This window comes from Ptiloglossa arizonensis, chromosome 3, assembly GCF_051014685.1.
Source record: "Ptiloglossa arizonensis isolate GNS036 chromosome 3, iyPtiAriz1_principal, whole genome shotgun sequence".
In the NCBI taxonomy this organism is placed as follows: Eukaryota; Metazoa; Arthropoda; class Insecta; order Hymenoptera; family Colletidae; genus Ptiloglossa; species Ptiloglossa arizonensis.
In genome coordinates, this window is record NC_135050.1 from 1313342 (window position 1) to 1331561 (window position 18220).

Below are 18220 nucleotides of genomic sequence, written 5' to 3' on the forward strand. Positions count from 1 at the left end.
AGAAATATACATATATCTGCTCTGAAAGCAGATTATTGAACGCTATTTCTCTTTCTAAAACTTTATAGTTGGTTCCAGGGTTGAATACTAGAATCACGAAGTATAACAATGTTTCTGTTAAAAAGAGAAGAAAATAGTAATTTTTCCTTAAAAAATGGTATCTAAAATTTCCGTGCTTTAGATTTACCTTGAAATTTTAATATCTCCGTCGTAGTACAAAAACCAGTATATTGCAGTTCTTCTACCGTATGCATTGAGAAGGGTCAGTGCGTAGCGAGAAGGGTGTAGTCAGTTGCAAAGCGCATTTAGAGTGCCTCAGCTCTGTTTAAAAGAGTCTCGAGAGAGAGTTTAACGCCTGGAGAAATTTACAATTAAAATTTATCGGTATATCAGAGATCGTCGCGGTTATATGCGATTTTATTTAATTGGTTAAATGCATCTATTAGTCTTAATTGAATAGAATGCCTTCTATTGGAAACTGTTTGCGTATTTCTAAACGATTACAAATTTTTCGTGCTCCGAATGATTTTCGCGACATAAGCAACTGAACAATAATGTCGTTACGTCGTCAGGATCGATGGTTGTCCTCAGTCTCGAGACTCTCGAGACTCAAGTTTCTCGCGCGGATCAATTCAGTCTAAAACTTCTTCTCGTCGTCCTTATCAATATCGATTTCTCTTCTCGAGAACGTCTGGACGAAACCGCGCGCTCGTCGGCCAACTTGAATTTTCCTAGCAACATGTCGACGGGACCACGTGTTTCCTTTATCGAAAATAGAATCACGCAGTCGTTGCAAAGTCACCGTGAGCGAGGTCGATAGTCACTGTGAAAGTTTGTGTAGAGAATTTCGCATAGAAAAACTTCGCTTGCTCGTGTCTCTTCATCCACGAAGGAACCCCTTGCTGGACAAAAGATGGATTACTATTTCAGCGACTCCGAGGCGGAGGTCAGTGATAGCTTAAGAGTTTCTTTTCGCGTCGACTCGATTTCAGAACGTTATTCTCCGACTTACGTATACGATCGACGAATAGTTTTCGATAATAAGATTGTTTTCTAACACCAGTTTCGACGACCGGTTAACTCCTTGTGTTCGAAATTAAGGTATAATTATCTTGTCATTTCGTTGTGTATTCTAGAAACGAAATAAGTTATTTAAGATTTAGATTGCCATAAAGAGGAATTTACAGGTCAATATGTTTCGAAATTGGTAGAAGAATTGTTAAAATCTTCAAAAATATTTGGTAATGATTTAATCAGCCTTGAGAATCGGCTGAAGAATTTATGACCAATCGTGAAAGTGAATACTGCTAAAGTAGAAATTATCAACGATTTATTCAAAATATGTAATGGTTAAACCTTGTGGTAAATCGGGTAAAATTTTAAACTGTAAATTATCACTAACGAAATGTCGTATTCTTAACAACGAAGTAATGAAATAAAAAAAGAAACCTTTTAATAAACATTGATTACACTACGCAATAGAAGTGTCTTACTATATATAATACTTCAGAAATAAATTTAAATTTCTCTGCTTGTCATTGTATATATAAATTCTCTTTTTACCTTGCACGATAATATAAATAAATAAAGGAAGCACGAAACTATACTTGCAATAATTATTTATTACTTTAATTAAATAAATACTTTAATAATTATATTATTTATATTTCTTTATTTATAGTATATTATTTATTTTAAGGAATCATTTCTTGTGACAGAAGTGATTATTTATATACTATATAAAATTGTTTAAATACCGTATAAAAATATTATATAAGGTTATTTATATACTATATAAAATATTTAAGAATTTAAACGCGCATGTTACTATACACTGAAACGAAAAAAAGGTATAACATAAACAATGGGATGAATATCCGCTTCGCACAAGTAAAATACAATTTTCTGTTTCAGTACAGCAGAAGAATTATTTCCTCTGTTCACCGTACGTTGTGCAAAAATAAACAACTCCTGATTGAAATTTTATAGACTACTCTCTACAAGTGCATATAAAAGTTTAATCTATCTACCCGCGATAAATGATTTAATAGACTTACATTACCAAACAGAATATTGTGAGCAATTTCTTGAAGAGGCACAAAGATCTTTTAGTAGACGTAGAACTCCTTTTATAGAAATAAAGAGCAATAAACCAATAAGAGAATTTGTATTTACAATCGTAGTGCTAAGGTAATTGCTATTTATTTGTCAACACTGATATGAAAAATGTTTGATACAAAATTCTTATTGGAACAAACCTGTGAATTAAATAGTTCGAAATAAGTGTTTGAACTTGTGTTCAAGCCGAGATAATCGGATAATACCTGAAAAATACAAGCAACGTTGTAACTTCGGTAATATAATTCATATTTGTTATACGTACATGCATTCTTTGTTCTTAATTTCTGCAACCATGTTTATGGAACACCGTGTATACTAATTCAGAAACGTCCGATTGCTTCTGAAGAACGCTTCGTTAATTGTCCCCTTGATTAATCGCTGGTTGAACGAGCAATTGTTCAGTGACTGTATCAGTCTACGTCGCATATGATACGTAGGATCGCAAAAACAGGGTTGCATTGTGTGGTAGCTTTCGCAGTCTGCTCGTCTCGAATACTGTATTGAACGAGAAAGGGGAAATTGGTTAAACGAAACTTCAATTATTTTTACTATTTTAAAGAGTCTCGAGTGCAGTTGACGTTTTAAGCCAAAATATTAAATACTCGGAAAGTGGACGTTGAATTAAATTTCTTTCAGTATTGTTTACCGAAAAATGTAAATTGGTGTCGTACATATTATTTAGAGATACAATTGATTTAGAGATATAATTGACTTTCGTTTCTGGTGTTATCGGATCAAGGAATACGATACCTAATTAAAATATGTGATTTATGAAATACACAAAGTGTTATACTTGTTCTTAATCCTTGGAAGGACTTTGTTTTATAAAATAGTATATATTAGCTGTTTGTAAGAACAATACTTTTATTAAATGTATAATGTTTTGGATATAATAGTTGGTTCTTTTCGAGTTACTTTTAAAATGCAAAGATAAATTATAGCACGGTAACAATTAATTTAATAATTAATTTGATATACAACATGATATATAATCTTGCTTTATTTCTACTCCTTTGTTTTCCTTCCATAAGCAATGATTACACGCGGATAGATAATTTAAACGATCGAAATAGAAAATGATTATTTAGTCTGAAGATTAAGCTTACATTGTTGATTCCTTAACACTAAGGCAAAAATATTCAAGAAATAATAATGATATCGTCTAAGGATCTCGTTGAATGCACATACACAACTGCTTTGACTGCTTTCTCTTAAACAGTAAAGGCAATTTATTGCAGGTACATAAATTCCGAACCCGACGTTACGAGCACATGGTACTCTGATATCCCATGTTGTAAATTTTTTCTATTTTGTTTCTCGTACACTACGTCAAGATCTTAATTGCTTTGTTTATTTATTTTTGTCCTCCTCTAGTTTCTTCTTCTTTTCTAATATCTCTTTCTTAAAACTTTTCTTGTTAATTTTCAGATTTTTGTATTATGGAATACACGTATGTCTATGGACCTAAAGAGTACCTGAGGACAACGTGGTCAAAATATCGTGTTCAGAATTTATGTAGATACTTGCAATAAATATTACTTTCCTATCGTATCGCATCCTCTTATTTCCACTAAAACTGTTGGTAAAATTTATCGTTTAAATTCAGCATTCGTCCTCGATATTGTTTATATTTTTTGCCCGATTCAATGTTCTCTACGAACGATAAGTTTAAGTTCGATCAGTTTCGATAAAAAAATGTCTATTTATGTTACATATATTGATAACTATAGGTTCTCATTTTCGAACATTAGGATTCTGGAGAGGTAACGAAACAACTACGATCGTCGTTTGTACAAACAAAATATCTTACTTGTCTGCGAAAATCACGTTTCACCGATTTCGCGTTTGATCAGTTTAACGAAAATGTTTCCACGAAAGAAATCTACGTCTTTATAAGAATTTATCGTGTTCAGAATCGATTCTGTGACTCATTGTATCCCATTCATTTTCCTTTTCAAGGTGTTTGCCTGTGCTGGAGCATTCTCCATAAAGAATTCTCTACCCATTAATATTGATAATCGTTAATTCTCACTTTCAAATATGACATTTTTAGCGAGGTAACGAAACAACCATAATATCGACAAAAATTCTTACTTGTGTACTCTCGATGCAAAAATCGCATTCCACCTACTTCTCGTTTGGTCAGTTCGGTGAAAACGTTTCCACGAAAGAGATCCACGTCTTTATAAGAATTTCGCGTATTCGCGATTGGTTCCATGACCCACATCCCGCTGCATCGACGCCTCGAGCTTACCAGGAACACCTTGTTTGTTTATTCCTCTGGACGGATATCCGCGAGACAGTCCGTGGCATCGGTCAGACGCGATTCGCCACGCGAGTATCGCCGATTCGTCGTTCCATGGAAGCCAAACCCATGACGCGGAGTGGCAAAAATAATCTCTCCAGGCTGAAAATAGTCGACACCGAGCATCGGAGATTTCCGTGTGCGGTCGATGTCTGCTTGTTTTTCCTTCTCTCGATTCATCTGTGGTTCCGGTAAAACCTACCATGGGACGTAACGTTGATATTTTTAAATTACGCGACACGATTTCGTGGCCCATTCACGCGTTCGTTCCTATTCTTGTATGCCTTTGTTTCGAAGAACTGTTCGAGGATCGCGACAATGGAGGCTCGTACGACCGAGGTCGCGAATAATGCCACACTCGGACTCGGTCGATGGATAATAAAATACGAATTTGTCTTTAAAGAGATTGTTAAAAGTGTTCGTTTTTTATCCGATTCGAAAGCGAAGTATTCGTTTAAGGAACGATACGTGTCTCTGTCACTTTCCCGAGGGACGACGGGAAAGTTGTTAAAAATTAAATGGAACGTGTAAACACCATGGCGATCGAACTGAAGTTCGTCTATGAAATGATTAACGAGAAAATTAGTGGGTAAAGTAACCAAAGGACGAAATCGTGTAAAACCAAAATACCAAAAATTCGATCGTATTGCAACACCATTCTTACCTCACTGTTCTTAATTGCAAAGGTGTTTTCATTTCATCGATTATCGTGAAACTGTTAATATCTCTTTACTTTGATTTTTTTTGTGATTTATAATTTCTTTAAATATACCAGTATACGTATTTCAATTATCGAGTTACAAATATTTATTTTTGGATACAAAACGGTGAACCTATTGTCGATCGTTATTTCCATGTGGTAACGATTTTACGGTACTTTGATTTTGCTCGATTTCGATCTTTGATCGGTTTATCAGTTGTTTTAATTCGTTTCAAAGGTGGTTTAATATTCGAAGAAAAGGAAGATGAAATATGACGTTTAGTTGAGTTCGATTGCTATCGTATTCACGTGTTTGCACGAATTTTTCATTTTCAGGTGGGACCATAAATTGCCATTTCTTAATATCCTCCTCTTTTTATATTTTTAATTCGAATTCTCTAATCGATACCTGTGAATGAACATTCAAGTACACATTTGAGTAGAAAGGAAGAAGTTGTTTTGAAAAGTATAAATACTTGGTTCGTTCGGTAGGTTCAACTTTAATAGGTTATTCGATAAGTTTTGTCAAACGATAAAACTTATCGAGCAACCTAGTACTATACTGTTGGATAAAATTTATCGAACGCCAAAACTTATTGGCAACCTAGTATCGTTCGACTCTCGAAATCGTTGTACGATAAACAAAAGATTGTGGACATTTGGCGAATTGCGTAATATCTAAACAATTCGACGAAAAAGTCTCGAATGGTTGAACCAGTGCGCAAGTCTCCAAGGACTGTATCGATCGATTACATATTTTCAAAAAAACAAACGTCTACGCTTCGTTCGACGCTCGAAATTGCCATACGATGTACAAAAAATTGTGAACATGTTGTAAATTGCACAATATTTAAGACAAACCGACGAAAAAATCTCAAATTGTTGGCCACTAGTGGCCAGTCTCTAATGCTTGAACCGATTACACATTTTCGAAAACCAAAAATACTCGAAATATCAATTTTATCGTTCAAATTACGCTACATAAAATATGGCTGACATTTTGTAAATTGAGTAATATCTAAAACGACCCAACGAAAAATCTCAAATCGTTCGCAAGTTTTTAACGCTTAAATCGATTGCACATTCTCGAAAACCAAAAATGCTCGAAATATCAATTCATCGTTCAAAATTGCCGTACGATTCACAAAATACGGTGGACATTTTGTAAATCGCGTAACGTCCAGAACAATCCAACGTAAAAATTTCAAATTGTTCCACTAGTGGCGAGTTTCTAACATTTGAATCAATTTCACACTTTTTAAAAACCAAAAATACTCGAAATACAAAATACCAATCCATCGTTCAAAGTCGTCGTACGGTACACAGAATATGGCAGACATTTTGTAAATCGCGTAACGTCCAGAACAATCCAACGTAAAAATTTCAAATTGTTCCATTAGTGGCGAGTTTCTAACATTTGAATCAATTTCACACTTTTTAAAAACCAAAAATACTCGAAATACAAAATACCAATCCATCGTTCAAAGTCGTCGTACGGTACACAGAATATGGCAGACATTTTGTAAATCGCGTAACGTCCAGAACAATCCAACGTAAAAATTTCAAATTGTTCCATTAGTGGCGAGTTTCTAACATTTGAATCAATTACACACTTTTCAAAAACCAAAAATACTCGAAATACAAAATACCAATCCATCGTTCAAAGTCGTCGTACGGTACACAGAATATGGCAGACATTTTGTAAATTGTGTAACGTCTAAAACAATCCAACGAGAAAGTTGGGAATGGTTGCAGCAGCGGCCGAGTTTCAAGAATGCAACGAAATCTCGTTTGGTAATTACGTAGTCGCGAACGCTTCGAGCGGATCGCGGTTGAAACGCGTCTCGCTCGAAAATCGGTTTTTCACTGCGGGACTCCTTAAGAGTCGCGAGTGTCGTCTTGGAACACGCGGGACACGCGTGTAATCCGCAGCGTCCCGTCCGCTGGCAGCGCGTAACGCGGTAAGAAATTTTCTCTCGATCCGCGAACGCCAGGAAAAATTCGCGAGGAACGCGGGAGCGACGTTACGGCACCGAGCAGTGTCAACGACACGCGTGCGATACTTGGTCCATCGGGATACGAAGATTTTCATGGCGACAGCCGAGCGAACGATTTGGCAGTCGCGGTCGTATTAGTCACGGATCGGTATTCGCTAGCAACGATCCGTTTCTTCTCATCACCTGGACGCGAGCCACTCGCTTCGAAATAGGAGACGATTTTGTGTATCGTTGGGTTCGTCCGTACGCTTCGTTCCATCGCGCGATCGTACCTACTGCTCGCACGAGTTATTTCTGTTAGAGGAAGAACGAAAAATCGAGAATCGATCGATACTCGAATTTGAATCGGATGCATACACGAGTGACTGTTTTAAATCATTAGCGCGAAGAATCTGGAAGTTTAGTTAGTTTGGACTAGAAGATTTTATGTACGCGACTCGATACTCGAATTTGAATCGGATGCATACACGAGTGACTGTTTTAAATCATTAGCGCGAAGAATCTGAAAGTTTAGTTAGTTTGGGCTAGGAGAAGATTTTATGTATGCGACTCGACGAGTTATTATTATATAGTATTACAGGAAGAACAAGAAATAGAGACTCGATCGGCACTCGACCGTGTTCGATCTTCATTTTTCGTCTGAACTTCGTCTATCGATCGATCGACTTTCAAAGTGTTCTTGACTTTCAACATTTTATATTTGTAAAATTTATTTTTCCTTCCATCGTACTTTTCCTTTCTCGTGACATAAAATAAAGCTTTGATTGCTGCATCGAGTGCATATTCGATCGACCGTTCGCAGATTTTGTCGGGGATAATTTTTATCGTTGAATATATCGTTACTATTGTGTTTTTATAAGATTGGAGTATACTTTGTTCCGATATTAACTACACCAGTACTTCGACGATCGATCTTGAGAAGTAAATCAATTTTTTCCCGACACTGTTTGGATTCCTTACGAAAATATCGTGGCAGTCGTTTAAGGAAAAAAGTAAAGAAACAAGGTGCACCGTAAGTGTTTACTCGCGATAAGTAGAAATTAAAAGCACTTACAATTTGATCAGCAGTATCGGTTGTACAACAGTTCCTTTTCCTTTTTAAAAAATTCCAACCGAACCGATTGTTCGTATCTGTGAGTCTTCTTGGTTGCGTCTGACTCGTGCTGCTCGAGTCTTGATGCATCTCACCCTCGTCGTTGACAAAATTCTTTGTTCCGTGGCCAATTTCACTCCCATTGTGAGCAACGTTTTTAAATCAGAGCCGAGTCCTTTATTAAATATGCAAACAGCCAGAAATGTTGCAATTTAAATCGTCGTCGCTGCGCGATGTAAGTGCTTCCGGGCAAGAGTCCATAATATTAGAGACTCTCGTTACTATTACGCGCATTGGCTCCCGAAAATCTCTTCAATATATTAAGCGTGGTCAAATCCTCGTAAATCGATATTATCATTGACAAGACCCGGTTTAATGGCGGTTTATCGAGAAAGATCTAAGCGTGACCACGATCCCGTATCATCTGCACCAATGATTTTTTCCCTATTGAATAAAACTGATTTTTGTTCGTACTATTTTAACGATAATTTGTCGTTCGTGTTGTATTTTTCATTTTTTCAATAGAATTTAAATTTCTTCTAATTATTGAGCCCAATAATAATTTCGCTATAAGTTTTTCTGCTTCTTTCACATTCTCGTGATCAGAGTTTGACGTTTTATTCGAATAACATTTCGAGTGAATTCTTCGAATAAAATTGTTATTCGTTCTTTATGAATAAATCTAAAGGATTTACTCGTTATTCGAACGAAACACGTGTAATTTTACTTGCGATCTTTTTCCGTCTTCGGCAATATTAAATTATTTTCAAGTACGATCGATAGATTTTTTATTTCGTACGATAATTTTTTCTCTCGTGTAATTTGATGCCAAAAATTGTTTTCAAAATTTTACTATCCCCGTCACTGATACACGTAATGTATCCGAGTCCGTATTTTTCCACTCTATCTCAAAAAAACATTACTTTCAAGTCTACTTTCATTTTTGTTGCACTACTCGCGGGATTATTCGTGCGTGCCTCTTCGTAGTCATCTAATTATGGAATTCTTTTGTGTTCATCTAAAGTTTTATAACATTACACGTTTCACGGACACGTAAGGGATGTTCGCCCTTTTATTTTTTGCTTGTTTTATCGTCTAGTATAGTTAAGTCCATCGTATAGTTAAAAGTATCGTTTCTTCTTTTTGCAAAATTACGTAAAAATACACAAACGATAAAGCTATGAAAAAAGTTTTACAATATTTACGTAAACAATAAATTATTACTTAAAAAAAAAAAAAATATTTACAAAATGTACAAAAGTATATGTTCAATCGCAAAAAAATTACTTATTCATAAACCAATTATAATGAAAATTATTCTTAATAATCAGTAGCTAATTCATGACGATGAGTTAATTGAAAAATTCTCGTTTCCACGCTGCTTGCAAGCTTTTCTATCAAGATTTTTACAATTGTGAATTATCGACCGTGTACTAATTGTCGAAAAAATGATATTGCATGAAACAATAATCGTGCTCACTGTCTATAATTGTGAAACTTGTTTTTTCTTCACCCGGTATACCAATTTCCGTGAAATCGTCCATTTTCCGGCTGTAGGCTTACGGTGTCTCTTCTTTCGTGTTCGTTCGATCCATTTTCATCGTGTTTGCGAATAATATTTATCATGTAAATGGTTGTCCAGGATTATACGAAATATAAAATGCGATATCTATTTCGAGACAAGTCCACGACCGAGCTAAACTGTTTTATGCGTTACTGATACGAACTACAAGATTTTTCCGTGGTTCTGCTCGTAAAAGCTACAAAAACAATCATAAAATAATAAATTTTGGGTTACACGGGAGAAAAATTAACGACGAAAGCTTGATGCGGAAGCTATTGCCGCACAGGTCCTTTTAAACTTCTATTTAAATTTCATTTGTTTACATTTCCAAAAATACCTAAACACATTTTCAAGATTACAAACATTTGCAAAAATGCAGAAATCCAAAAATCGAATTTTCGACACTTCTTCCGTGGAACGTGTTTTTTAATCTCCTTTTTGTCATTTTTTACAATGGTACTATAAACTCTTTAACACCGACACTTCTAGTGCATATCTCTTCACGTTTTAGTAACGTTCATAAATTTTTTAAAAGAAAAAGGATAAAAATTGACGTTAGTCCGTTCCTCCGCTAGAAATTCATTAATTTTGAGAATTCCGAAGTAGATTTTGCAGAAATGTAAAAAATATCATTTTCTTCAAACTTTCACAGCAGAAAACCCCTTTAACCTTTTCATTGCTAAATTAATCAGTGGAATTAATTTCTCAATTTATTTTTTAATAACTGTGCTACGTGTAAAAATTGAATAAAGAAGAAATCTTATAAAATTGCTCATAAAATCAGAGTTTGTACAATTGGTATTTTCTCTGACTCAAATGTCTAGAATAATATTATTATTCGCTCTTGAATGTTCTCGAGCTCAGTACTTAAAAGGTTAAAGTTTAAAGTTGCAAAAATACACGTTCAAAATAGTCAAAATTCAATGAATCGAGGAAGACACGGGCGTTTGAATAAAACAGTGAGTAGTAAAATTATAACGCGAGACAAATTTTAAATGTTTTTTTCGAATCGACGTTTTTATAAACCGATCAACACGATATATATCACGTGAAACTGATCGACTGGAAATTTTTGTTAGACACAAAGAAAGCACTTTTTCTCTGAACTAAGATTTTCTCAATATGGTACAAATTTCTCTTAACAATTCAAATATAAGGTACGAAATTTGTAGTAAAACTTTTTTATAACTTCCACGTGTCGCCATTTAGTCAATCTTAGACTTTTTCAACAACTACTTCGAACGAAAGTTGAAAACTTTCGAATTCAGTGCTCATAAATATTTCCACCGTACGTGTTCATCGTTAAATGAAATAAAATTAACGTGTATTGGAAATATAAATATTTTTATTTGGCCTGAAATAAACCAGTTTACTATGTTTTTTGTTGTGTGTATTTAATTTAATTAATCGTACGAAAAATGTACATACGAGTGCTGGATCTAGTAAAAATGACGTAAATATATTTTTCTACAAACCGGTTTTTTGAAAATGTCGCAATTACGTAAATGCATTAAAATGTTCATAATATAGTTGTAAATATCTTTTTAGCGTAGATTTTTTAAAAAAGTACGGTATTCGTTAGGGTACAAATGTGTATAATACTCTTTACTTCTCTTAGTGCGTAGATTCGTCCCCAAAAATGTTGGCACGCATCCACGTATTACTCTAGCTGTATGTGATTTGATTTCCCTGGGGTCTGTATCGATTTGCGCACAGGTTAGGGCATAAGGGCAAAGGCCGTGGTGTAAAATCGATTTTCCACTAATAAAACAGGTTCTAGTTTAATTTTAGTCGGATGGTGTTCCACTTTGTCGTATTGAATGAATACACTGTGACTTATTAAACAAGCTGTTTTTATACAAGCGATGTAAGCCAAATGCAAACAAACAAAAAATTAATCGAAGCTGGTTTCGATTTCAAACTCGCATAATCTACCTTTCCATGCTTTATCATCGAAATTTTGGAATATTGTTACGAATTAGAGAATAGATTTATCAACCAAGCTGTTTTTATACAAGCGATGTAAACTAAATGCAAACAAAAAAAAGTTAATGGAAGCTAGTGTTGGTGTTAAATTCACATTATCTACCTTTGTATGTTTTACAATCGAAACTTTGCATTATTGTTACGAATTAGAGAATAGATTTATCAAACAAGCTGTTTTTATACAAGCGATGTAAACCAAATGCAAACAAAAAAAAGTTAATGGAAGCTAGTGTCGATGTCAAATTCACATTATCAATCTTTGTATGTTTTACAATCGGAACTTTGCATCATTGTTGCGAATTAGCGAATAGAAATTTAACCGTTGAATAGAATCGTAAATATATTTCTTTTGCGAAAAATGTAAGTTTGCTCGTGGCTCCTAAAAAAAAATAATTTCATTTCTGTAAAGCTTAAAAAAGTAATTATATAACAGACAAGTCTGGGATCAAGGTATCAGCATTAATCAATATTTTTGAATTCCTTGAAACGCAAATTGTGAAATATCACGTAACAAGAAACTTGTATTTTGCTTTGTATAAATACGAATTAATAAAATAATAAAGAAAGTTCGCGCACGCATTAGCTGTATCGGATATGGTTCCTCACTCGCGATTATTTTTATATAGGGTGTTCTTTGATGCGTGAGAAGTACTTTAGGAAGTATTATTAGGATGGTTTCAGAGCCTGAAGACGAGGAAACAAACTCACATAAACGTACACCTATTCCATACGATCTCGTGTTCGTGTTCCGTTAATAACGTTCAACTTGTATTTTTGACGATACGTAGAAAATCTTCGTGGCATTTACAAACAGCGTGATAGTTCATAGATGAGATACAGAATAATGGTTGCTAATGCGATAGTGAAACGGGTTTTAGTTTGAATGGAAATGAATGAAAGCAACCAGTCACGATGTGTATTATGCTCTGAGAATGGGGTTCTTTGATATGTACAATCCATAGCAAAACAGATTTTTATCACGAACCTTTATTCTTTATTTATTCTACGATCTTCAATATTTTTTATCCCATTTGATATAATCTTATCAACGATATTGAACTATATATGGCATTTAGTATTTCATCTACTTCTCTTTCCTATATAATTACTTTTTCTCAGCGCTCTTCCATTTATAGGGAAAGAAAGTATTTTAATCGAGACAAATATGAAAAAAGTTTTTGTTTATGGAAATATGCGTTTTAATATCCTTTGATCCCGTTTTGACTATTAAAAGAAAGACATTTTTTTCGAATGTTTGCACGTATATATTGTATACATTCCTTAACGCAACTTTAATGAAATTTTACATTCATACTGATTCAATTTTGAGCAAAATCGGTCCATGGACAACGATGTCGTTCTTATAGAAAGATTAAAATGTGTATTAAGCAAATCTTAAACGGAATTAAATTCTACGTAAAAATGTTAAGTAAACTTTTCCTCCATTTTCGTTGATAAAGAAAATACTGAAAAATCTTATTCATTACTTGTGTAGAACCGTATTCGGTTAATTTTTCAAAAACCCTCATTACGCTCAAATCTACAGAGAGGATCCAAGAATGATCGAAAACGTTATATCGATTTCCCTAGCAACGACTCTTGATTTATTTGCAGCTATATACTGCGCGCTCGTAGACCAGGAGTGTTGCAAGACTTTCGAGCAGTAGTGTACCAAATTTTCGTTTCGGCTTCGTCAATTCACTTGACCGAATTACTTTTTACCGGAGGTTGTAGCGGTAGAAGGTCAATCTTATCGAAGATATTTCAAGCACCACAAAAAGGGGGTCGTCGAACGCTCGAGAGGACGCAATTCTTTTATTCGTGACCTTGGTCAGGCGCCAGAGCTCACCCTTGTCCAGACGCAGAACATAATTTCTCCGTTTTCATTGGATAGAGGTGGTCGAATTGCTGTCGTGAGAAAATGACGAGCGAACTGTCGTCTCAACGGACAAAAAGGGGGTTCACCAGAATTTACGTCGCGAAACTTTGGAACGCGATCTCGCTCGGGAAGTTATTCTCGAGAGTCTTTCATAAATTCGTCCCATCCGATAAATCAGATTTTATCGGTAAAGATAGATCATGTTAAAGAATTTGGCAAATTTCATTCACCATGACGCCCGGAACGTTTGTTAAAAAATATTAAACGCTCGGTGTCTCGTAATTTGTGGTGAACCTCGAACGGAGAACTATTTTTTCTTCTCAAGTAGGAAAGAAAGTTTTTTTGATTTTCGTTAAGAGAAACCAGGGGGAAGAATTGTTTTGGAAAAATTATGTACCGGGTGCAGTTAGAGAACAATATTAACTGTAGGAAATGAACGATTCAAAGAACACTGCGTACCTACGATTATATTGTTTTCAAGTGGAACGGTGCAAGTGCATTCGATAATTGCATTATTCTTTTTAATGGAAATGCACTTTCTTCGTTGCAGAGGTCTAATTTTCTCGTAATTATGCGAAAAAGAGTATCCAAGTGAAGTAGTAAAAAAATGATTAGTTCGCGAGAGATTTTAAATAATTGTTATTATCGAAAACGATGCTCAAACGCTTCTTTGTTAAATTGAATCCGTACATGTCGTACAACGTTCTCTAATTGTTTTCGTAACTGAATTAAGATGAATCGAATTAAGTATTATTGGTCTATATTTTCTCAACGATGATGCTTCAAACGGACAGAAATATCGCAACGGAGAAGTGTCTACGTATCTTCCATAAAAATATTTGTTTAAAATATTTTGCGAATTAATCATTTCTTTACTATTTCGCTCCAATAAGTTTTTACGTATAACGCTGAGAGGCTTTCTTCCATGTAAAGTAAAAAATGCATTTCTATGTAAATAAAAAAATGTAATTGTTGAGTGCACATGCATCGTTGCACTTATAAAAAAAAAATAGCCATAAATATGTAGTTCTCTTTAAACGATCCATTTTCTTCCTTCGACATTTTTTAACTGCATCGATAATGAAATTATGACCTGAAACAGTTGCACAGACCACCCTGTATGTCTTGTCAAACTACAAATTTAATTATTGTTTCGTAGGTGAACAAATAATAAAGAAACATCACTTTTCGTTCCTAATACTTTTTTACGTGTAACGACGAAAGTATTTTATCCGCGTAAAAAAAGTCAATTCCCGTTAAAAAAAGTAATGCAACTTTTGAATGCAAGTGCACCAAGAATGCACTTACAGCGAGAACACGATTCTAAAAATGTAGTACTCTTTGAACGACCAATTTTCTTCCTTCGACTATACCTTGATAAACTACACCATGGAACGTGTACACGTAGTTTAACTATTTTCATTCGAATTCGATTATTATTTCATAGAGAAAGAAACAATAAAGTACGCACGGTTCTCGGCTCCGGAATACCAGTCTGCCATCTCGAGCACGCGCGAGCGTTCCTCTCCGCGTTCGTGGCTGGATTTTCGAAAGTTTTTTTTTCTCGTCGTCGCCGAAAATTTATTTATAATGCTTGTTTCTGTTGGTCTTCGCCGGCGTTGCGAAGGAATCTCGTCTCGGTGCTACCGCCGCGGAAAACTTCAACGATTTCGCCATTCACTATTTTCTAAGAGGGCATCGCCAGCAGAGGGACGATCTAAATCGCTGCACGGTGTCATCTCGCAAGTTTTATGACTCAAATCCGCCGCGGTTATGTAAGTCCGTTGACGCGGTTTCGCCTAATTACTCCGAGATCCCGCGATCCGTGCCAAAAACCGTCGAATCGCTGCGCAGTTCACGATCACCGAGGAGTCATTCGACAACCAGGGGAAATCCGTTTCGAAGTTTAATTAGAAGTCGATGAAAACCAATTCCTCGCACCGCGATCGTAATTAATAACGTTTATCGAGCATAGTTTATTTACGCTCCAATTTCAGGTCCTACGCGATACAGATTGCACAAGGATAAGTATTTTCGCGTGGAATTACAAAATCGAGTGCACGAGCAACGAAAGAGCGAAATATTATTGTAAAATTAGAACGCAATGCGCGTAAAAATTTACTCGAGAGGTCTTTTATCGATGTTAATCAATTTTTGTGACAATGAAAATATGGTTGCTTTATCGTTTCTTTTTCTATTGAATATGGTAAAGAATGATTCAATATGGTTGATAATGAGGTAAGAATATTTATAAAGGTAACGAAAGAGTGAAATATTATTGTAAAATTAGATCGCAATGCGCGTAAAAATTGATTCGAGAGGTCTTTTATCGATGTTAATCAATTTTTGTGACAATGAAAATATGGTTGAACTGCTTTATCGTTTCTTTTTCTACGAAATATGGTAAAGTATGATTCAATATGGTTGATAATGAGGTAAGAATATTTATAATGGTAGAGGCAACGAAAGAGTGAAATATTATTGTAAAATTAGATCGCAATGCGCGTAAAATTTACTCGAGAGAATTTCTATCGAAGTTAATAACTTTGTTTTGTAACATTGAAAATTTGTAAAAAAAAAACGGTTCAATATGTGGTATGTATAAAATTAGAAAAGAATTACAGCGAAAGGAATCTAGAATCGTACGTCGAAACATTTTACATAAATAAACGATGTTTCTTAAAACTACGTTCTACATTGTTTTTTTGTTCAAACGTGACAACGCATATTATAGTTTTCACTGTGTGCACGATTGCGTGATTTTGGCGTTGACTTTGCAAACACGTGAAATTATCTCGAACTCGGTCGTAAACTCGTCGAATACTTTTACAAATTGACCTACTGTTCGTTAAACTCTCTACCGTCGAGTTTAACGTTAAATTCCACGTGTAGAACAAATAATTAATTCTTTTGAATCGTATTATATTTTGAAGATGAATCTGTGCTTAAGCGTGTTTCGTGACAATTACCGACATCTGTCAAAAAGCATTGCAAATAGTTTGGCACTGATGCAACTTGCAGATCATATGAGAAACGTTGCAGCTAAAAGCATTTAAAATAATATTTCCATCGTGAAACGTGTCGCGTTTAATATAAAACAATCGCATTTATTCTACGGACAAAATTTTAATTTGTAATATGAAACGAGTTAGTTTTACACATTTAAGTGAATTGGAAATAAGTCGATAAATATTCTTTGTAATTATTAAAATTTACGTATACACTGCAATTTTTGTTAATCAATTATATTCATCGAATCTCGAACAATTCGAGATATGCGTGGAATATTTTTCACACTCCAAAAAATCATGTTAGAATCGAGGAGGTCAGGGTGAGAATTTTTTAAATAAATTTTTCAATTACTTTTAGCTATCTTTGATCGTTCTATAAATCATAAATTTTGCTTTTGAAAATTTTCGTAACATTTTGTTTCTCGAAAAATAACGTTTCGTTCTAATTAGTTATTAAATAAGTGCCAAGAGGAATGACCGTGTAAATGTATTCCCCTCAGAATACAAAATATTATAATTTAATATTTCTTGTAAATAAAAATACAAAAATTAAATAAGGTAAAGAATAGAATTTTAGCGAATAACCGTACCTTTACTTTCTGATTCGCTAAAACGAACATTCCTTTCGAAATTAATGAATTGAATTACAATTTTTCCAAAAACACAGTGTTTTATCGTTCGTCGAAAATATAGATACGTAGGTAATTAAATAAACACATATTGTTACTTTGATTGCCCAAAGAAGAGAACATTCTCCGTGCTAAAGTATTCAAATGTTTCCCAAAACGGTGTTTTTATCGTACATCGTATTCCAAAAATCATCTATTCGTAATGTTAACCCTTCTGAACCAAAGTTTTTTCCAAAAGTTGTAAATAAAACAGAAAGAATTATTTTACCCGTCAAAATAAATAGATATTGGTCGATAAATAGAAATCGAGAAAAATACATTACAGAAATAGATATAAATTATAGATAATAATATATTATTGAAACGACAGCTTGAAAAATACTTTGCCAATACCTAATAACGTCCACGTACCCAAACAAAGAATAAATATGTCGCAGTTGGGCAACCTCGCGAATTTGAAGATTAATAAACGATAACGACGTTATTCTTTCTATGGAAGAAACGGGCGGGGACGATCTAGATTGAGGAGAATTTGTTGTCTCGAATTTTCGGCGATTCCTGGCGCGAAATTTATTCGTATCACTCGAATGTTTACAAGGACGCGCGTCGGCTTCATTCAGACGAAACGGAACATCGCGCGAGCTTGAGCCCGTGGCTCCTGGAATTATTTATATCTCGCACGTGCTCGGGCCCTGATCTGACGGGTTACGTTAGCTTCATACCGGCATTCCGGACTGTTTTGTTGCATTCGTTCGTGGTTTCTTTTCCTTTCTTCGTGACATCGGCCCGGGGGAACGAAAGAACGTCCCGGAGCATTGCTACCCGAAGGTCGTTGACGAAAATTTCGATAAAATCGCGGTTCCACGGTCAAATTCCTTTGAATTAATTTTAGAAACTTTGTAATAAACGATGGAAGCACCGGGGAAATGATTTTG

The 18220-nt window shown here is 34.8% G+C and overlaps 2 protein-coding genes across 14 annotated transcripts in view; one reads left to right on the forward strand and one right to left on the reverse strand.

Moving 5' to 3' along the window:
* Positions 1-112: 112 nt before the first annotated feature.
* LOC143144233 (uncharacterized) lies at positions 113-15719 on the reverse strand. Of its 13 annotated transcripts, none has more exons than XR_012991378.1 (5): positions 8178-8660; positions 2384-2616; positions 2259-2324; positions 1013-1132; positions 119-902 (listed from the first exon to the last, which is right to left on the reverse strand). XR_012991378.1 is itself a non-coding variant. In XM_076306458.1 (4 exons), the coding sequence occupies exons 2-4, from the start codon at positions 2387-2389 to the stop codon at positions 780-782; spliced, it is 195 nt and encodes a 64-aa protein (XP_076162573.1). In that variant the 5' UTR covers positions 2390-2616; positions 15117-15719; the 3' UTR covers positions 113-779. The 13 variants fall into 13 exon arrangements, 3 of the variants coding, with proteins under 3 accessions (XP_076162573.1, XP_076162571.1, XP_076162572.1); XR_012991371.1 differs by lacking the exon at positions 8178-8660 and adding an exon at positions 4376-6906 and having other exon boundaries at positions 149-902; XR_012991375.1 differs by lacking the exons at positions 119-902; positions 1013-1132 and adding exons at positions 3932-4119; positions 4216-4624 and having other exon boundaries at positions 2181-2324; positions 8178-8635.
* Positions 796-18220, forward strand: part of LOC143144232 (actin-binding Rho-activating protein) — a 33668-nt gene continuing 16243 nt past the window's right edge. Inside the window, exon 1 of the mRNA XM_076306453.1 lies at positions 796-946. Coding sequence (XP_076162568.1) covers positions 914-946 — 33 coding nt within the window. The 5' untranslated portion in view covers positions 796-913. The remainder of the gene's footprint in view (positions 947-18220) is intronic.